This window comes from Bactrocera oleae, chromosome 5 (genome assembly GCF_042242935.1).
Source record: "Bactrocera oleae isolate idBacOlea1 chromosome 5, idBacOlea1, whole genome shotgun sequence".
Taxonomy (NCBI): Eukaryota; Metazoa; Arthropoda; class Insecta; order Diptera; family Tephritidae; genus Bactrocera; species Bactrocera oleae.
The window spans coordinates 59623916-59646557 of NC_091539.1; the positions used below are offsets into that span (position 1 = coordinate 59623916).

The following is a 22642-nucleotide window of genomic DNA, read 5'->3' on the forward strand; positions in this document are numbered from 1 at the left end:
TAACAAATTCGCCAGATGTATTTTATGACATTTTTTCTTTCGTTTGCCTTCCGCCTGCTACGGCGCATACGAGAGATTACAATCACCCCAAAAATATTTCGCTTGTCTGTCTGCCTGTACGTATGCCCAACAAAAGAGTGAGTGAGTGCGTGTATGCGCGCATTACCAAGCGCTGATAGCCATCCCACTTGCACGCTTGTGCCATACATAAACGGGTAGGCGAGGTTTTTCAGGTGTCCCTCGGCGCAAACGTGTTATTTTTTATTCTACACAAACAATGCTTGGCTGCCATCGCCTTTGCCCGCCGCTATGCAATTGTTGTATTGCTATAGCTGGTTATTGTTGCTGTACTGGCTTGTTTGACTGCATTGTTGTTTTTATGTTGTATATGTATTTTTGTGCAGGCCAGCACAGAGTTGCCGTGTTAGTTGGTTTAGTTGAAGTGTGTCCGTCGTTGCGTTTAGTCGTGTATTTTATTCCGTTCCGCAATTTTGTGCTGGTCGTGTGCTGAGAAAAGTGAAAACAGCAACAAAAAATAAAACCACTTCGGGCCTATGCATTATTATATTTGCTCGGTCTAAAGAGAGCGGGAGCACATATAAAAGCGCGCTCACATATACGACAAACCATTAAAAAATATAATTAGGCAGAGAGCGTTCGGCATTGCTCCAATATGAGAAACATAATGCTAACAAACCCCATGCATTGTTGCAGTATGAACGGGGGAGTGTCTACTACATGAAAATTAAAGTGAAATAATTATATTTTTCAATACATTTAATGCACTATATGGGTTTTGAGACAATATTTAAAGTGTTTGAAGCAGAATATTTTCCGCGGTTTTTGGAGACTCTTCACTCTGTTACCGCCGCTTAAGCTTTTGCGCATACATAAATATGGCATGTTTGCACACCAGCAATGTTGGTCCTTAAGCTCCCGCATACAGGTGCTTGACCCAATTGTTGTATATCATCAATAAAATACAAACACATTAACAAAAAAAAAAAAGAAAGCTTATTACACAAAACCAAAAAGCAGCACACAAATTTTTTTGCTGCTTTTTTAATACACAGTGTTGATTTCTGCATTTCTGTTCGTTCGTAAATTTGAGTTACACACTTTTGTTGTTTCTCTCTTTGTTCTCCCCAAATATATTTTTCTTTTGCTTTGTTCAATTTGTTGCTGATTGTGTTTCTGTGAAGTGAAGTATTTATAAGTTGTAAAGCGAATGCAAATCGAACAGAATTGAATCGACTATGCTGCATGCAAACTTTTAAGTTATTTCAATTGAATTTTTCGTTGAACGATGGATCGTCGTGGATTGAAGTTTATTTCGAAAAGGTATTTCTTGTTTTCCATTACATTTGTTTACAAATCAAATAGTAGTAATATAAATTTTTTATATTAAATTTTGCTTTTGATACACACTATGCATACTTGATTGCGGTCGTCTGGCGTTTTGTTTGACGTACACAAGTTGGTGATTGTGTTCCCAAGAGACAAAAGTGAAAAAGCGGGAGAGTGCATGAGCACTTAGGTATGTGTTGTGTTGATTACGCAGAACAGTGATGCCAGAATTTTGTATGCAATTAGTATGTTTAAAAAATATATGAAAAATTAAGTAACTATTTATTTATACTAACGTTAGTAATCATTACTAGTTATCAATATAAGTACTTATATAGCAAGTAGACACATTTTTTCTAATTATGATTGCAGAAGATTAAAAAAGATTAAAATTTGTACCATTTAATAAATTTTAACTATAAAATGACATTTTCATTAATGTATTAAGGTTATTTCTAATGAAGTTAAGCCGCAATTACAAACTGTTGGTTTTACGACACGAAGCTGGAAACTTCCGACTACCTGTTTCTAAACTGCACAGCATTCTGTAGACGAAAGATCAAAGCCTTTGGATCTATATTTCCGAATATGTACCACGCAGCATTGTGTTGGAATTTATCAGAGTGCTGGGCTCATGTGAGAGAGTGGAGGGCACAATAGACTTTAACGGTGCAAGTCTTAATTTATTTCTATCTATTTAAGCCGCAACTATTTCTTTTAACAATTTTTTACCGCAATAATAACAATTTTATTGTTATATGAGAGTCTGCACTTTGCCTCTTAACTTGCTGCGATTGCTAATTAGCAATAATGAAAAATTCTCTCGTAATATGGCAACTATGCTCTCTTTAATTGAAGTTTCTCTCACACTGGCGCTGAGAGTTTTACAACCTCGTGTATAAAAACTAAACTGAGCATGCTACCACTCAGCATTTTCCCTTCTTTGCTTTTATGCTTATGAAAACAAACGATTTGAAAGGGAATTTTTTTGGTCTGTGTGATTTCCGCAATTTTGAAACAAATATACAAGTGTAAGCAAAGTTGAGGGTACAACTAGGTTAGTTTCTAAGATTGCATAAAATATGACATAACAAATAGTCGGTAAAAACTTTGACAAATTAAGCTGAAGCTTTTCCCTTAAAAGTAAAATCAAGCAGTAAACATTTTTTAACCACACCATATCTACCACCATTCATCATCAAACATTCTTACAGGAATTTATGCGTCCTTTTTCGACACTCTTTCTACTATTGTGGTTGCTGTTGTTTTTTTTTTTTTAGCTTTGCTCTTCTTAAGTATGCAGCCAGGTAGATCTCGCTCTTTTGAGACAGCCGGCAGACTTTACCCACCACTTTATTCATAAAATATCATTGAGTATGATTGAAAAGCAATCATTAAGTGTTTTTATGGATATTTGTTGTTGTTATTTGTGATAAAAGTTCTTAATATTTAATTATATGAGTATTTATATTCTCAATATGTCTATAAATAATTGCCGTTAAGCAGATTAAGCAAGCAAAAGTTATGAAACTCAAAGTATGTGAGCGGAGAGGGCTAATGGGCAAAGTACTCATTTATAAGGATTCATTTTAAAATAGCGTGTTTTTTTACTTGAAGTAGATTTTTGAACTACAAAAGGGGGAGAAATATTTATATTTTTATATTAAGATATTTTTAAAACAGTCAGTATTCTTAAGAGCATATAAGGAATATCTTTATCACAGAATTTTATACTAGAATTTAACCTCGTTAATTTTGTATTTGAGACAATATACTGAAATACTTCCAATTAGGTGGACCAGCAACCTTCAGTATGAAACAACCTATCTAATTCTAATTATAACATAAAAAGTTACTTAAATTATAAGAAAAAATAGACTAGATATATTACCAATATCTTACGTATGTACATGCTCTAATTTTTCCTCGTAAGTATAAAATAACATAAACAACCTCTGAAATCCACTTTTGACTAACAACTTCCTATTCAACGTGACGAAATTTTAAATCGAAAATGAAAAAAAAACATTTTTTTTTACCATTTTACATATGTTTTCTTACTGTCTTCTATTTAAGCTCGCTTTAGAATCGCTCAACTTGCTCTGCTTACTTTAACTCTTTTCACCTCAGTTGTCTACTCGAATTGCACATTTATCAAAAAACCAGTTTCTCGGTTGCGTAGCACTTACTGTTGTTGCTGCTAGCTAGCTGGCCAGTGTACTCCACTGACAGACACTACCGTTGTACACTGTGTGAGGGAGCAAAGTTTTGCAATGCACCATGAACTGTCTGCCTTGAGATGGGTTTCATATTGGAGACACGGACGCTTGGTACGTCCGAGATGTGTAGCAGTTGTTGTCGTTGTCATTAACATCGTCGTCTACTTCTTTGCCGTCTGGCAATGGCTGACATATTCTGATTGAAAAGGAAGTGAGGGTATTTGGAAATTAAAGAAATAACAGCAAAAACACATGCTGATATTGCTGGAAATATCAGATTACTAGCGGGAGTTGAGAAAGCGGGAAACGAAATGATTTTAGCTGGTGGTGGTAACCACAAGTCCCATAGGGGTTACCAAGCACCACCAGCGACACGGCTCATACGACTTTGGCATATATAAATTCAGAAAATATTTGCTACTGTAGCAAGTTTATGTTAGGCAGGGAAAAATTAAGGCAATAATAAGTAGCTACTTTACCCTGCATCATAAATTACCATTTTGTGATGAGTTTTTAATGTTTTAATGCCGCTTGAGGGTACAATTTGTGTGGCTAAACCACCACCAGCTGAAACATACAAATTTCCACACAAAATCATACACTTTCCTCCGATATTAGACGCTCACGAAAGGCAACATTATATTGCGCTCATGAAATGAATTACATGAAACGCATTACGTTGCGTCTGGCAACCCTCGTGGCAATTTTAGCAATTCTTTTTCATTGCCACGATTTCTCTCCGCATTCGCTTTTAACATGCTTGTATTGCACATTCGCAGTTTTAAGTGTTAACAGCTTGCTGCGCTCTTCTAACCAGCGGCCATTAAAAGCCAGCCGCCGCCATCTCTTTTCGTCACACTCGCCCAGTATGGCGGACCGGTTTTTGCTTGTTGTTTTTTTTTTTGTTTTGTATCTTTTATTGCTTGTGTAAATGTTTCTGACAGGCCGGTCGGGGTACACCATATTTGACAACTGCCCGAAAAAGGCACCGAATAATCGATAAATCGTTGTTGTTGCCTTTTGCTTGCTTCGACGGCTGCGCCTTATTTTTTTATTTGCACACGACGTTTCACCAACCACCATATCAGTGGCAACAACAACCACAGGCGTATGGTTATAGCTCTAGCGACGGCGCAAGGCAGACAACGCGTTGCTGTTGGCTTCTCTTTCTACCCGTAGAGCAGCCGTTACCAAAGCGCAAAGAAACGCCACCACTAAAGCCACTTTATCAGCTGCTACCGCTGCTGCTCTCTGCTGTCCCTGTGCAACCATTTAAATGGTTTTTAATTTTTGTATGGTTTGCTTCAGTCCTATATACATACATATATAGATACACACATATATACACATATGCCGTCGTCTCCCTCCTCCGCCGTTGCGTTTGCCAACATCATCTTTATAATCATTAAAAGAATGGACGCCATAAATTTTAAGGAAAAAGAGGAGAGCCGCAGAAATTCAACCCGTAATACATACGAACAACAACTCTGGGTAGCAATAGCAACAACAGCAACAAAGCATTTGTATTACATTTAGGCGAACACTGACAGCGCGGAGAGCGTGTGTAGATATGCAAACACACATATATGTATATATATAGAGAGAGAGAAGAAAAAAAGTAGAAATATATATATATATATATCCATATATATGTATGTATGTTTCTATGTTGCGTTCGAGCATAATGCAGCAAAATATAAAGGCGGCCCAGCACTCGATTAATTTTCATTCCAACGTGAATTGCAAAGCGTCTGCCTTTTTGTTGTTGCCTATATATTTTTTCTTGTTGCTTTTTTATTTTAGCGCTTGCTGCATTTCTTGTGCGTTTTTTTGTCTTTGCAGTGGTTTTTGCTTTTTCTCGCTTATTACTTTTATGCTGTCTCACCAAGGCTTGTTGTAATTGCTTTTCTTCTCTTGTTGTTGTAGTGCATGCTCCACACGTACCGCCAACTTCTTTGTTGCATGTTTGTGGTTGCTGTTCTTGTTGTTGTTTTTGTTTTTTGTGTGTTGTTTTTGGTTTTTGTTGTTGTTTTTGTTATTGCCGTGCATTGCACGATCAGCCATCAACGCATCAGCAAACATTTGAGGTTCGCTTGCACTTCGTGCCCGGCGACAACTGTTTTTTTGCTTATATATAAAAACATATTACTTGTGTGTTCGTGTGCATAAGTGCATCGATGGCCAGCATTGAATGGCCAGGCACGCAATTGTCGGCCTCAAAGTTAATGTTGTCTGTCGATGAGTTTCAGTTTTCTTTCCAAAGACTCACGCTTGTTGTTTTTGTTTCTTCTGTTTCATTTGTATTTCTTTTTTTTTTCTTTGTCCTTTTGCTGACGCGCGTTAATGATGATGTTGCTGATATTTCATTTTAAACAGCAAATGTTAAAGAATTAATAGCATTGTGCAACGCGAACCAAGCCAACAACAACAACAAGAGCAGCAACAACAACGAAAAGCAGTAGGATAAGATCAGTGAAAAAGAATGGAAAAAAATTAATGCCTCAAGACAAACGTTGACAGTGTTCTTTGTTGGGTTTGTTGTTGCCAGTTTAATGATTAGACACTGCAGGCGAGCGCATTCATATGCTATAGCGCTCCAAAGTAACTCTAGTACGTTCAAGAAAAAAAAAATTGTTTCACACTACACAGTCGCCGCTTTGCATTTACTATATGCAGTGGTAAATATGTATGTATGTATGTGTGTGTGTTTGTATGTTTGCAGTAAATCGCCGAAACCTGTGTGCATGCATAGGTACATTTTATTTTTATGTCTGCTTATGCTCTTCTCGTGTATAAAATGTTCTTAGTTTAAAGCAGTAACCCAGCGAGCAAAATTATTGCCGATCTTCCTGTAAATACGCGTACTTTTCGAGATATCGTTCTGTCATTGTGCATACATTCTTTTCTCCGCAAGACCAGCTCATTTGTTGCAATCACCGATATCGGATATCGGATCACTATAGCCTATAGCTGTCATAAAAACTGGCCGCTCAAACTCAAGTCCCTGTATCGAAAACTTTTTTATTTTGCAAGATATCTTCACGAACTTTAACAGGGGGAATTGTCCAAATCAATGGCAACATATTTGAAGAAATTTTTCTGATCGGACCGCTCTAGCATATAGCTGCCATACAAACTGAACGATCGAAATCAAGTCCTAGTTTTCTATATTTTATTTTGTAAGATATCTTCGCGAATTTCGGTTTATATTATTGTTTAAGGTAACGCTACATGCTGCTAACAAATTGTTTGAATCAAACCACTATAGCATATGGCTGTCATACAAACCGACCGATCAACATCAAAATAAAGATATTTTTTTTAACATTTATGCTATAAGAAATGCACATGTGAAGGATATTCTAGTTTCGGTGCAGCTGAAGTCAAATTTTTATTGTTTATCGATCATTTCTAACATTATTCTCTGATATTGGAAGTCTGTTATATTATATGAGTGAAAAAAGAAATGTAACAATCTCAAATGTTTACAAGTAATATGATTATATAATAGCATGCGTTAAAAAAAATATACATTAACTGATGCTTAACTGGAAAACTGTTTATATGAAAAATTATTTCTTTTTTTAACCGGGTATCTCAGTTAAACGTATTTTTTGTAATAGTAAATAGTAACAGCAACTTATAATAAAAATTAAGAAAAAACTAAAAAAAAAAAAAATAAAAGAAGAAGTTTTTTTCGAGAATTGATTAGATAAACCATGCAAATTATAAAACTTCAAATACCTAAGACCCTCTTGTATTTGTATTTATGTCAATTAGCATCAATTTGGCAACCACAAACAACTGATAACTGACAGATTCCCTTAACGATTATATATTTTAAAATTTTTGGATAATATTTGAAAATTTCTGATAAAATTTTTTTATAACCAAAATATTCTTTCTGAGTGATCCTTTAATTTATTTAATAAATTATGTTAGAAGTAATTTCTAATTTCAAGTCTTGAAATGAACGCGAGAATTATTTCGAACCAGTTTTTGTGTTTTTGAAAATCTTCGAAAAGTAACGCTTCAATTTATATAAAAATATGAATTTATAAAAACAATTAATAAATTCAAGTACTAATTTTGCTTTACTGGGTACAACATGCCGCTCTTTCTTGTTTTTGCACTTAACCATTCTTTCTCTACGCATTCATGTGTGTTGCTCTTGGTTACGCTACCTTTTTTTCGTAAAGCCGTATATGTGTGTGTGGAGGTTGTTTGTTTTTTTTTCTTTTTTTTTGCCAAGTTGGTGACAGCCTCGGCACCCTCTTCTAACCGCGCTTAACTCGACGCCACATATTTCGCACAATACCAACTCTGCTTAAGCACATAAGTATGGTGGCAGTTGAAAGGGTTCCCGTCGCCAAACTTGGTCTGCGTTTGTCATCTGCAATTGCTGTTCTTGAGTTGCGCTGCTTCTTCTTGTTTCATATTTTCATTTTACTTCGCTTTTTTTTTTTGTGCAACAAAATGTGAAGGTTACACGGCTACAGACGGTTCGAGCACAGTCACCGGGGGTTGGCGCGAAGCCCGGCCGCTGGACTCGCTGGTGGTCATATTGCTCCGGAGTGTACTTCTATACAAGCACACATACGCACATGTAGGAATGCATAATGGGCGTCATACGCACACATAAAGTCCGGGACAAAAGGTGGTGATTTTCTTCCGGATGCTGCCATCCATCCATTGTACAATAACACATTTGCTCTACAAACGCCGTGGTGGTGGCGATGATCGGTCTCATATTTTTTTTTTTTTTTTGATATTTTAGTTTTGTTGCTTTATCCAGGGCTACGTTTTTCATAAAAATCACACCGAGCAATTACTCTCACTCTCATAAATCTATGTATTTTTTGTTGTTGTTTCTGTGATATCCATCACCTAGCAGCAATCGATAAATGTATGATTGCTGATGGATTGCTTTAAGAGCAGCTTCAAGCCGAATGTAAATTATTTGTGAAGGGCAACCATGACTGTGCTATTCTTAATGCAACAACAATAACAATGGTGTACTAGCAAATTTAATGTTATCCTATAACAACAACTGCGAAACACCAGTGCCATAGCGACCATCTTGCTATCATCCCTGTGAGAAATTCAATGTTCTACATTGACCGGGGGATTTGATGTACATGAGGGACCAAAACTACATAAATATAGGCGAACTGTTCCCTCATTATTTGCTAAGAAGCTACAAATTTGTCGGAACGAAAGCAAGTTCACGAAATTCGACATGGATTAATATCTAAGGCCACGGTACAATCTCCGAATAATTGGTTCAGAACGGACCACTATAGCACGTAGCTGCTATACAAATTAACAGATCAAAATCTAGTACTTGTATGGAAAACTTTTTTATTTGACAAGGTATCTTTATGAAATTTAGCGTGGATTATTATCCAAGGCAACGGTGCAATCTCGATCGGACCACTATAGCAAATAGCTCTCATACAAACTGATCGATCGAAATCCCGTCCCCGTAAACATTTTTTATTTGACAAAGTATCGTCACGGAATTTGGGATTATCTCAAGCAGCGGTGACATCTCCGAAGAAATTGTACAGAACGCATCAGTGTAGCATTTATTAAGAGTACAAAATCAAGTTCTTGTATGGAAGACTTTTTTAATTTGACAAGGTAACCTTACGAAATTTAGCATAGATTATTAACCACGGCAAATTGTTCTGACACATTAAATCAAGATAAAAATCTTCTTATACCCTTTTATGCTGCAAAAATGCAACCGTGAATGGAATTATAGTTTCGGTGCTGCCGAAGTGAATGTTTTGTCTTGTTTTACATAAATGTTTTAGATTGTTAACTAAATATTCATTCTTATTACTTTATTTATTTATTTTTTTTTTTTTAATAACCCAAAATATCTACCCTGTCTAGCTTATTCTATACATTCAAATATTTTTAATTATCCCTCTTTGATGTTTTGCTTGCAACTTTTCTTATAGGGTGCATACTGCCACCGCTGCAACTATAAACGCCTTTTGCTTGCTATTCATATATTAACTACTTCTTGCACATATTTTTCTTTTCTGCCCTTTTGTTGTTTTTATTTTTAGGCAACCATTTCTTTTGTGTCACTCGCTTTGTCTTTCCCCTCTTGCGAATATAATTTTCCTTTGCGGATCCCTACGAAATGCAATAAGGAACACAGCAGGCAGGTGACCTGTGGTTCATGCTGTAAGGAATTTGGCGATACGCACGCACACATATACACGCAGACAGCCATCAATATATCCCCGAGACATTTAGAATTTCGCAATTTTCATGTTGATTTTCTTTGTAATGCTGCTTTTGTTGATATTTCGCAAATGTTATTGGTGTTTTTGCTTTTTCATGCAGTTGACAAATGTTGCGATTTCATGCTTTATATTTGGAAAATGCTAATCCGAAAGCCCATAATGATTTCCCGAAATTGCTTTCTTAAATCTCCGTATAAGTGTGTTAGGTATGTAGTGTGAGTTGAAGTGTTTTACTTTTGGCTTCATGTAAATTTTTAAATATTTTTGACATATTCTTTCAATAGCTGTAACTTATGAATTCTAAATCTAATTCGTTAGTATTATGCGAGGACTTTGCATGCAGGACATATGTTCAGTATATTATGGCCAATTCTGCATAATTAGTAGTTTAGTTTACTACAAAATCCAAAATTTACCGGTAAAAGTCAAGCTGGAAACGGACGTTGAAACATTCTTGTTGTCATAGTACTTACGGTGAATTAAGTGGAATCGATATTAGCCGTCTCAAGTTATTTGTGATCAATTCAATGCGCTATGTCGATATGTCCTCTACTGGTATAAAGCAAGAATTAGTCCTGTAACCTAACCTAACCAAACTTATTTCACAAGATTTTGATTAAAACGGGAACGGCTCAAAGGTTTCTTATGCTAAAAAACTCAAATATCTCAACGTGCTGAAGATTATACCGCTGCCTCAGACAATAATCCATGTCAAGATTCATGAAGATATATTGTCAAATAAAAAGGTTTTCTATACAAGAACTTGAACTTTTGAACGATTAGTTTGTATGGCAGCTGTATCCTATAGTGATCCGATATTGGCGGTTGCGACAAATGACCAACTTCTTGCGGAGAAAAAGACGTGTACAAAACTTCAAAGCGATATCTCAAAAATCGTGGCGCTAGTTCGCGTGCATACGGATGACACTTCCTTCTGGCTTGTTAAAAACTTCGTGGGAAACTTAATATACCCTGCTCAGGGTACAAATGTGTTGCAGATATGCAAACATTAATTCATTTCGAACTGTTCCAGTTATCCAAAAATTATTTCTAACCAATGTCGCTGTCTGGAACATAACCGTAATTCTTGAGATGAATTATGCAGTTTCGTGAAAAAATGATTTGTGATAATTTTTCTCAATTCTTTTGCCTAAATAGCTCATATATACAACAATATCCATAATCTCCTAATTTAACAAATATGCAACCAAGCATCTTTTTTGTATGCACGTGGGAAAAGAGCGCTGAAATCTGATTTTTCTCTTGAATGAAAACCGAGTTAAATTGTACTTCAGTAAGTTGGAGGAAGTTGTGAGCGAAATCGTGTGTGCACATTTTAAGTTCAATATCTGCTGAGGCATCAGAAAGGAAAACGAGGTTGAATTATTTCTTGGTATTAATTAGTTTGCTTCGTTTTTTCTATATTTTTTTTTTTTTGTTTTTTTAGAAATTTAAGTTCAGGTTGTTTGAACTTGTAGAAGAGAAGAGAAGTAAAAATAAGCAAGCTCGCTCAATTTGAAAAAACTTGTACAGTTTGTCGTGCTTATTTGCAACAACAATTTTTTTTTTTAAAAACACGCGCGAACTCTTCCAGTATTAAATTTTGAGTTTATTGTACATGCTAACCAATTTTTTGTTTTTTCAAACTTTTTTCTGCAACTATAACATTAACTAATTGTTTCAATTTGGTTTCACGATAAGGTCCATTCTAAAATTTTGACAACAGTGGTCGTAACCGCCACTAAATGAACTGGTAATATTGTTTTTGAAGCCGCAAAGTGTAATGAAAATTGTATTACAATTTATTAAATACAAACAAAAAATATTTTTGCCACTAAAATTGAAAGAGCGACATATTATATATAGCTAAAAGAAGAAGAAAAGCAATCCTGTTATTATTATGCACGCAGCAATTTCAATTTAAAAAAAATTCTAATTTTTTCCCCCAAAAAACAAACGAAAATAATGTAAAATCCCTCAGAAATCACGTTTTCATGCAATTTTAAATGCCAAATAAACCTAAAATTTTAGAACTTAAATATTTTTGTGATTTTATTTCACAACTTTATTATCATTTCAGCAAAAAAAATCAAACAGACCTACCACCTTTATAAACAAATATGTAAATAAACCAAGCATAGCTGCATTTTGTTCCAAAAGTGTCTAAATCCATTTTACCTTACCCTTTTCTGTTTCGTCCTACGCTGTCAAATCGCATCAACTTTTTTCAACACAACTTTGACACAATTTTGTCCTTTTTTCCGCGCACACTTTTGCCTAATTCTGCTTAGTTTTATGCATCAATTCCTTCCGGTTTCCATTTTTAGACAGCCAAATGCTAAGGCTGCAAGCAAACAGAAAAAATTTACATTAATGCAGTTTGCAGAACGACAAAAAAAAAAGAGTTCAACCCTCGTTGGGACTGCATTATTCCGAGGATATATCCCATTAGCGAATGTGTTGAGCCAACAACAAAAAACATCCCTTGCAAACAGCAAAGTTTCAACAAACAAAAAAAAAAAGAAAATAATAATATAAAACTAAAATATCTTTCTCCTTCGTGTGTTGCCGTTGGCTGTGTTCACTTCAAATTGCACGCCGATCAAATTAGTGGCATGCAACAAACTGTTCTGTTCGAAAACACCGAACCGAGCAGTTGTAAAGGGCACATGCGCAAGGAACGCGCAAACGAAAGATGCATTGAGTGAATAGGGAAAACAGAAAAATTGGCGGTAAAAAGGTGGCATGGAAAAATATTAATGAATACAAAAATATTAATAAATTCATGAGTATTTTGTAGTTATTTGTTTTTAATGTATGAACACGAATTTTTAGCAAAACAAATAATTAATTTTCGAGTGAAGAGTGTTGAAATTTTAATAAAGTTTTTTATATTTTTTTTTAGGTTTTATATGAAATTTATGCGAGTTGGTAAACAGTTTTGAAAATCATTTTAAAAAATTGTAGCTTGAAAAAATTGTATTAATCAATTTTCTTAAAGCATTTTAACCAACAAGCTGCCATTGAAAGATGCAGAAGTTCTAAAAAGTCTTAAAAACATATGTTTTTATAAAAAATCTTTAATTTTTAGTTGTCTTTTTTTTTATAGCAATAAGAAACTCGATTATATCGAAGTAATCCTTTAAATGTCAATAATATATTTTTTTTAATAAAATGTTAATTTTGTAAGTCATTATTTATATTCTTTACGTTTCATTTGTATTTATGACAATATTATTCTTTAATAGCCGAAAGACAATTTACTTTGACAACAACAATACCAATAACAACCTTGTTGCATTTGACATGAACGTTGTTATGTTATTCGTAACACTGTTGGGGCAGCTGCCTCACTTCATGTAAATTTATGTAATTACCTATATGCATACATAAATTACTTAAATTAATGGGGTTTGAAGTTATAGGTTATGTACACATGTGCAGATATATGTACACACATAATTAACTATACATATTTGCAGGTTATAAGCTATCAGCATTCTACTGTACTATTGTATAACAGAAAATTATACTCTTTTTGTACAGAATTCATATCGCAGGTCCTTTTTTTAATTTCGGGGGTTAAAGTTTGGTATATAAGATTAATTATTGTTATACCCTGAACAGCGTGTATTAAAATTGCCACGTAGTTTGTAACACCCAGAAGAAAACGTGGGAGACTCTATAAAGTATATTTTTTTAAATGATCAGCGTGACGAGTTGAGTTGAGTTAGCGATGGCCGTCTGTCTGTAAATACGCGAACTAGTACTTCAATTTTTGAGCTAGCGCTATGAAATTTTGCACACGTCCTTTTCTCTCCAAGAAGCTGCTTATTTGCCGAAATCGTCTAAATCGAATCAGTATAGGATACAGCTGCCATACAAACTCAACGTATTTCTTGCATGGAAAACTTTTTTAGTTGACAAGATATCTCCACGATATTTGGCATGAATTATTGTAAGAGACATAAAAAATCTATTTTCCTTATTAAGTAGCCTTAAGGGGTTACATGGGTTTCGTCGAGCAAAAAACGCCCTATTTTCAATAATTTTTTTATTGAAATTATTTTATATAAAAAATTAAATATTTTATTCAAAACTCGGTAATTTCCGGCAGTTCCTCGGGAAAAAGGTGCTTCCGCGTTGACAGCAGAACTTCTGACAGTATCATCAAAAGTAAAAAGAAAAAAATACGTGTTTGAACTAAGACTATTAACTAGGTATTGGATTGGACAAAAAATAAATAAAGTGAAAATTGGAAAAAACTAAGTTCATTAATTAGGTATTAGACGGAGAACAAAACAAATAAAGTGAAATTTGTATTCTAAACAGACATTTTTACAAAAAAAAAATTGAAATTTTGGTGAAAACTTCACGACGTTCTTTGTTTTTTAAAATTCTTCTTCAAGACCTTGTAAATTATAGCTTAAAAACCTGTGTAAAATTTCATTAAAATCGATTGAGTAGTTCGCGATAAATCTTGACAATCGACTTTGAAAACACAGTTTCGCGAATAACGCGTTTAAAGTTTTAAGTGACTATATAGCTGACCTCGAGCTGACCAAAACTATTACTGGCTTCATCTTGAGAATTTAGGACAATGTTCTAGAGATATTATAGAATTAAATAAGACAATAAAAAAAACTTTTTTTGAAGCCGTGAAACCCATGTAACCCCTCAATTCGACTTGAAGGGGTTTTGGTCAAAAACGTTGCTAGAATGCGTTTTCCGCTGGATGTTGGATTTAGTTATACACATGTATAGTTGCTATAAGAAATGCGCTTGTGAAGGGTATTAACACTTTTTTTTTTGTTTTGTTGGTTAAATTGTAAGGCTTTAAGTATAATAATAATAATTTGTTTTTTTTCTTTTTGTGGTATTTGGTAACTCGCATTTGTTCTAAATATCTTTAACGCACCCATTCATACTTTAACCCGTTGACGATGATGCTGGTTCATTTCGATTCGAAAGTTATTAATTTCGCATTGCTATTTTCGCATGTGGTTAAGACAGTTGCTGAGATTTTTATGACTTTACCACTTCAGCAAAAGACATTTGTGTTTTTTTTTGATTAAAATTTTTTGTGACTATAAGGGTTAATGTTTTAAAAGACAGTTGCGTTTATTTTTTCACTATATTAAATTTATTATTATTATAATTATTATTACTATTATCAGTGTTCATATTATTTTTATTATTATATATAAAATTAAATATTTTTTCATTTGCTTTCAAATTACTTTTATATAAAACTTTTATTTTTATTTAATATTTTCTGTTTTTGCATTTTATTATCTATAATATATATTAATTCCAATCCCGAATATGCTTTGTTTTTCTCTACTTTTAGAACGGATATTGAAAGCGACGTCACACATCCAACGCCTACCAACGTCTATTTACCTACTCAACCTTTGAAGGATAACTCGAATATTAGGATTATCAGAGTCAATTCGGAGTACACGCAGTCGGTGGATAGCACAACAGCTGCATTAAAACAACAGCAACAGCAACAACAACAACAAGCGAACACCACCACTACAACTACCACAAACAATAGTGTTCATACACACATAAGCAACAACAATAACAATAACAATAGCAACGTAAATTCTCACAAAAACAACGAACGCCCACTAAAGTGTCTGGAAACACTCGCACAAAAGGCGGGCATAACATTTGACGAGAAATACGATTTCGCCAGTCCACCATATCCGGATACGCATATTAGCAGCGCTAGCGGCAATCACCAACATCACAACAATAACAATAGCAATAACAACAACAACAACAACAACCACAGCCACAATACCAACGCAAGCTATAAGCACCCCTCCTTAGGTAGTAGTGGTGGCGTTTCGTCATCAACATCATCATCGGCTGCAACAGCAACAACATCTACATCAATTTCATCCTCTACATCGTCGACGTTTGTCAGCTCCTCAACATCGGTCGCTGTAAGCAATACAGCGCCGCAAAACAACATTACAACGCATAAAAACTTCACGCTGGAGAAATCACAGAGTCCAGCTCAACAGGTGGCGCCTTCGTCGGTGCCACTGCAAATCTCACCCGAACAATTGCAGCAGTTGCAACAATTGCAACTACAACATGGCTCACCATTCGCCACCATACAAGTGAAACAGGAATTTCCCACACACACTGCCACCACACATCAGCTGAGCGCCGCCGGCGCAGCTGGCGAACTGAAGCATGCCGGCCTATTGGATCCCACGCAAGCAAATCAATTGCAACAAATGCAAATGCAGTTGGCGGATCCAACGGCTGGCGCTCCAGGCAGTCCGGCTAATCAGCAAACACCAAGCAGCGCCGCTGCCGCTGTCGCCGCAATGCAACAACAACACTCGACCACCATAAGCACCATGTCGCCGATGCAGTTGACCGGTCAGGTGTTGGGCGATTGGGCGCAGGGGCGCACCGTGCAGTTGATGCCGCAACAGACGGCGCTCAATTCGGGTTTCATTTATCCGCAGCTCGTCTCCGGCAATTTGATACACTCCAATTTGGGTCAGCAGCCGATACAGGTGCGTTGCTTGTAAATTATTATGCCAAGTTGACTTGATTTTTCTAACATTTGACATTATTTCACTAGGTTATTGCCAGCAAGCCGTTTCAAGGTGGCACACCGCAAATGATTACCACCACCACACAGAATGCCAAGCAGATGATTGGCGGCAATGCCAGTTTCCCCAACACCTATGCGATCCCGTCCAGTCAATCACCGCAGACGCTGCTCTTTACACCGGTGCTTGCGCAATCGCCACAACAACAGCAGAACCTTTTCAATTCCATGGTCGCCTCAGCGGCCAACGCGCAACAACAGCAGCAGCAACAACAACAGCAGCAGCAGCAAGCACAAAGCGTCAAGGCCACAAGTGATGCGCAGAAAAGTCTACAGCAGAAGGTTGTGCAGAAGGTGACCACTACCACGAACACCGTGCAATCGGCGACTGGCACTGCCGGTGGCGTTGCACAGCAGCAGCAGCAACAGTCGACACAGCAGTGTGTGCAGGTGTCACAAGCGACCATGCCGGCGCAGATCATTAGCCCCTTGCAGGGCGCCACCGGCACACAGCAAATGCAAATCGGTCCTTGGGTGCCATTCTGGCAGAATCCGATTATAATACGCGGCACACAGCCGGACGGCACGCAAAGCATGTTCATCCAGCAGCCAGCATCGCATCAAACCATACAGGCGCAACAGCAAAATCGTAAGTGAAGACACATTTTATGATATTTCCCCTTTTCGATTGCTTGGTTACACACACCACTTAATTGTTCCTTTCATTTTCTCCCCACAGCGATCACCTTGCAGTGCAACGTCGCACAACCGGCCGCAAAGCCACGCCAACAAATCGAAGCGCTCGCGCCCAAGCAACAGCAAAGCCACCAGCAACAAGCCCAGCAGCAGCAACAACAAACGGCACAGGCCGTCGTCGCTGCACAACTGCAGCAACAAGCGATCACCGCTAGCCAATTGCAGCAACAAGTGGCACAACGTGTACCGCAAATACTGCCACAGAATGGCGCACAAATACGTCCGGCCAGTTCGGTGTCGACGCAAACAGCGCAGAATCAAAGTTTGCTGAAGAAAATGCGCACCAAGCAGCAGCCCGTGAGGCCGGCGCTGCCGACAATGAAGACTGAAAATGGTCAGCCGCAGCAGGTGAAAACGCAAACGGTCGCCACAGCAGCGGGACTGCAGCAACAGGGCGCAACCATGCATCAGGTTGTGACGCCGGCGGGCAAGATGGTTGTGATGAGCACCGGACCCTCGATAACCATACAAAATGGCCAGGCCATACAGCAGACCACCACGACGGGCCATGTTGATAAGCAGCAGCAACAGCACCAACAACAACAGATTCAAATACAACAAATGCAAAAACAGCAGCAGCAACAACAACAAGCGCTCCTACAACAACATTTGCTGCAGCAGCAATTCGCATCCGCTATACAAATGCAACAGCAGCAGCAGCAGCAACAACAACAATTGCAACAGCAACAGCAGCCACAACAAATTCAATTGCAAGTGGCACCGCAAACATTCATTACACAGCAGCAGCAGCAACAGGCGCAACAACAACAACAACAGCAGCAGCTGCAAACTCAGCTGTTGCAACAGCAATTGGTGCAACAACAACAACAGCAGCAGCAACAGCAACACCAACAGCAGCAGCAGCGTGAGCAGCAGCAGCAACAACAGCAAAATATAATACATCAAATAGTTGTACAACAACAACAGCCACAGCCAACGCAAGGTCAAGCGCATGCGCAACAGCAACAACAACAACAGACTCACCTGCCAACGCAAATCGCTGGCGTACCATTCTCGGTGTCCTCCTCAACACCTTCGAGCATTGCCTCATCTGCTGCTGCCGCATTGCAACAACACGCTGTTTATCAGTCGAAAGCTTCGACACTGCCGACCACTTCGGTGGTGACTATTACGAATCAGGCTGGCCCGCTGGTGACCAGCACAATTGGCATTAATCAGACTTCACAACTGCAGCAGCAGCAGCAGCAACAGCAACAACAACAACAGCAGCAGCAAAGTTTACTCGCCGCTTCGCTAGCTGCCTCGCAACAACAGCAACAAGCGCAACAACATGCTCAGCAACAGGCGCAGCAGCAGGCACAGCAGCAGCAGCATCAACAACAACAACAATCACAAGCTTTAGCACAACAGCAAGCGCAGCAACAGCAGCAACAACAACAACAACAGCAGCAGCAAAATCAAATGGCGCCACCTGCCGCTCAGCCGCTGCCACAAGCCAGCATTGTATCCACACCCACACAAAGCCCACTGCTCAGCCTCACTTCTATGATGAATGCTTCCATGGGTGGTTTGCAGTCTTCACCGGTCACCTCAACAGCAACATCTGCAGCCACCATGGCATCACCGATAAATAGCGGCGCTGGCGGTGGCGTGACAGCTGTGTCATCACTACCTGGTACGCCTATTAAAACGCATTCGAACGAACAACAACAGCAACAACTGCAGCAACAACATCAATTACAGCAACAATACAAAAACGCGTTAGCGGCGCAGTCGCAAACACATATGGTGGTGGGCAGCATTGCGTCCGAGGCGAATCGCACAATGCAAGTCTCATCGGGCAACGCCGCGGCCAATAACAATCAAATGATTCACATGAATAATGTCAATGCAACGAATGCGTCTGCAGCGGCAGCGGCGTCGGCAGCGGAATTGAAAGAAGCCACCGCTAAAACGGCCATGGAGGCGCCGAAAGCAGCTACGCCTCAACAACAAACGGTTGAGCCAACATCGGCCAGTTCCACCACCACCAACAGCGCGACGCAACAGCAACAACAAACGCAAGCTAACAATGCTACGAGTGGTGGTAACTCTACAGCGGCAAGCACTGCCAATCAGTCGAACGCAGAAGCGGCTAAAACTGCAAATGCTATGGACACCACGCCAGCGCCAACGACGCCAACTACACCCACCACTACAGCTACATCGCCGACGAAAAACGTCGCGAATGTGACGTCGCTTACACAATCCACTACATCATCGCCGACCAAAGGTGAGTTATAAAAAATTTTTGAGGTTAGAAATTTGTAGCTTCTTGCTGTCTTGCAATTCCTTAAATTTCCTTTAAGTTCTATGCAGAAAGTTGTTCATAACTCTCACTCCATCCAATTCATAGGTGCTCGCAATGACAACGCCAAAACAGCCAACACTGAGACGGAGAAGTCAGCTGCCGCCGCATCTTCCACAAATGACGATGGCAATACTCAAGCTGTTAAATCCAACAATGCAATCTCAATGTCTAAGAATATGTCTAGCATGGCAAACATTAAAGTGGAAAAGGATCTACCCAAAGCCATGATCAAGCCCAATGTGCTGACCCACGTCATCGAAGGTCTATTGATAAAGGAAGCCGACGAACCGTTCCCTGTGACACGACAGCGTTACACAGATAAGGAAACCGATGACGAGCCGCCCAGTGAGTATATTTACAAAAAAAAAAAGAATAGAAAAAAATACCTTTTTCGCAATGCACTAACCTCAAACTCTATAACATTTGCTTTTACAGAGAAAAAGATATCTTTGGATGAAGAGACACACAATGCGCTCAACCAAACTAATGGCGTTAAAGCGCTACCACCCGATATGGTTGCTTGCGAACAATGCGGTAAACCCGAACACAAAACGAAACTGAAGAAGAAACGCTACTGTTCGCTGACATGCGCCCGCCAAGCGAAGGCATCGATGAACGAGCAACCAACAGAGGCGCCAACGCAAAGTAACACGAGCGTAACTACTGCTGGCAACCAGCATAACAACGCCGAACAAATGTTGTCTCACAACAATAAGAACGCCATCGAGATCTCCAGTATTACCAGCAACACAAATGAAGCGCCAACGCCAGAGAAAATGCAAACTGACCAAATTCCTTCGGCGCCGATTACAGGCTACAGCAATAATGTGGCCGCCAACAACAAACACGAGAATGCCGCACTCGTTGCGGCTGAGGCTCAGCACGCGGCAAATGTTGCTGCAGTCGCCAATGCCGTCGCGGTCGCCACAGCTACTGCTAACGCCGCTGCGACTGCCGCCAATACCGCTAACGCTGCAGCAGCGCAAGCGTCAGCCGCCACGCCGGCGGAACGACCCGCCATGGCCGATTGGAGCGTGGCTGAGGTATGCGAGTTTATACGCCATTTGCCCGGCTGCACGGACTACGTTGATGACTTCGAACAGCAGGAGATTGACGGTCAGGCGCTGATGTTGCTCAAGGAGAATCATTTGGTGAATGCGATGGGCATGAAATTGGGGCCGGCGCTGAAGATTGTCGCCAAGGTGGAGTCGATGAAGGAGCAAGCGCCAGCGCCGAATGCCGACAAAGAGTCGCAACAGTAGAGCCGGTGTTTGAAGTTTGTAAATACATTTTGTGGGGCGTTAATATAAATGAAAATGTAGCATAAGCGACGACAACTATTTGTTAAGTAGGCTTTGTACATAAAGTTTAGCGGAAACTGAAAAGTGTGTTGAACTAAAGAAACAGCACTTACATTGAAATGGCTTAAATTTTTGAATTTTCTACTAAGGCAGCATAAATTGGTTCGTTTGTGTGGCGGCAAAGAAATTTGAATTATTTATACCGCATAAGTTGGGTTAACTGTTTTTTAGAATATGTATTTGAGCTATTTTGTTGAATCATACTTAATTATACGAAAGTACTGTGCTTATTTGCTTGGACACTACTGTTTTTATTATTACATAATTATACTTTATTTTTGTTCCACTTGCTTTTAATCGAGAAATTAGTAAATTTATTGCTTAAGTTCTACATAAAATTAAATATAAGTACCATTTAGTGTTAGCGCTTGATTTCAGCGCTGGAGTTTTGCATGCGCGAGGCACGCCCTTACACACATTGAGTTGTGGATATTTGAAAACTCAGAAACCTACATATGTAAACTCGAAGAGTATTTTTATTTTTATTACCTATTGCTATTGCTATTACATAATAACGACTATGTAATACTTAATGTTAGTTTGTAAGCGTGTACATTTAACTGAATACTAATATATAATATTGCTACTCAAGCATATTCGAAATAAATAAATGGCATTAACTGCAAATAAGTTTATGTGAATATTTCATAAAAAAATTCAAGCATTTTTTCTTGCAATTAGCAAAATTCAAAGTAATTGTCTTCTAAAAAATGAAGAAAGTTTCGAAGATCAGCAGAGTGGTGACACTACTACATTTCGACTATGACGCTTGCATTTCAAGAACAGTAAGCTATTTGAAAGGGTCAACAATCGCGGACGAGTTTTGTGGTAAAATGACATAAGCCTATTGGGTTTATTTATGGTATATACAATTGCAAGTCACAAAAAATGCGTATTTTTGAAGAAAAATTTTACTTAATAAATAAAAATAAAAATGTAAATTTACAGAATTTAGAGTACGATAATAATCGGCGTTTAATTTAAAAAAATTTTGTATTCGCCGATCCGCTTTAGGATCTCCGAAAAAAGGTAACTGGTGGTGAGGAAGATTTTTCTGCTTAAAATTATCTGAAGTCCAAAAATCAAAAAAAAATTCTTATTAAAGATGGCGGTTACCCAAAAAAAATCGCTATTTGTGAAAAAATTACACTTCAGATTGGCTTAAAAAATCGTAATTATTATCAAAAATCCATTCGATCATTACGTTACAAATAAATCTATGAAGATTAGTGAATATTTTATATCGATCGTTATAGCTAATTCGGCGAAATTTTCCTCACCGTCTAAAGTTGTGGGAGCTAATTACACTAAATTAAGGGGCAGACCTAGTGTGACAGTCTAAAAAAATGTCGATTTTTGTGAATTTAAGAAAAAAAAAATATATCGATTCAAAATCCAAATTGACAAAATGCGGCGTTTTTAAAATTGAATTTCACCCCAAATTTTTTTGATCATATCAGAAAACCGACATACAATGACTTAATGTTGAATTATGGTACATACAGAACAGTCAGAAAAGTATGTATAAAATCCTAAAGTAAATATATACCCCTCAGACCTTTCTTACTTCTTTACTGCAAAGAGCGGTTATACCAATTCCAAAGGATAGAATCTAAGCACTTTGTAAAGCGATAAAAATCAATGACATCTCTGACAATCGGCACTTCCTCATTCCTAAGTAGTATGGCCAATGCATGGAGCGACAACAAAGTCCTCAAATCGTTATCAATCAGCGCTTGGTGGAGAAGTACAAGTACCAAGTACAAATCAATTGCTCAACAATTCTAGTCTTTCATAACCAA

General features: G+C 38.0%; 1 protein-coding gene across 1 annotated transcript; it reads left to right on the forward strand.

Moving 5' to 3' along the window:
* The first annotated feature begins 983 nt into the window (after positions 1 to 983).
* Positions 984 to 21470, forward strand: ph-p (polyhomeotic proximal). Its single transcript, XM_036376057.2, has 6 exons — positions 984 to 1341; positions 15180 to 16374; positions 16443 to 17061; positions 17152 to 19401; positions 19525 to 19824; positions 19915 to 21470. Exons 1-6 carry the CDS (start codon positions 1307 to 1309, stop codon positions 20739 to 20741), a joined length of 5226 nt encoding a protein of 1741 aa, XP_036231950.2. The 5' UTR covers positions 984 to 1306; the 3' UTR covers positions 20742 to 21470.
* Positions 21471 to 22642: the final 1172 nt, after the last annotated feature.

Coding starts and splice junctions, on each gene's coding strand:
- ph-p (XM_036376057.2), top strand. CDS start 1,307: ATGGATCGTCGTGGATTGAAGTTTATTTCGAAAAG. Junction 17,062..17,151: donor ACAGGCGCAACAGCAAAATC/GTAAGTGAAGAC, acceptor TTCTCCCCACAG/CGATCACCTTGCAGTGCAAC. Junction 19,402..19,524: donor TACATCATCGCCGACCAAAG/GTGAGTTATAAA, acceptor TCCAATTCATAG/GTGCTCGCAATGACAACGCC.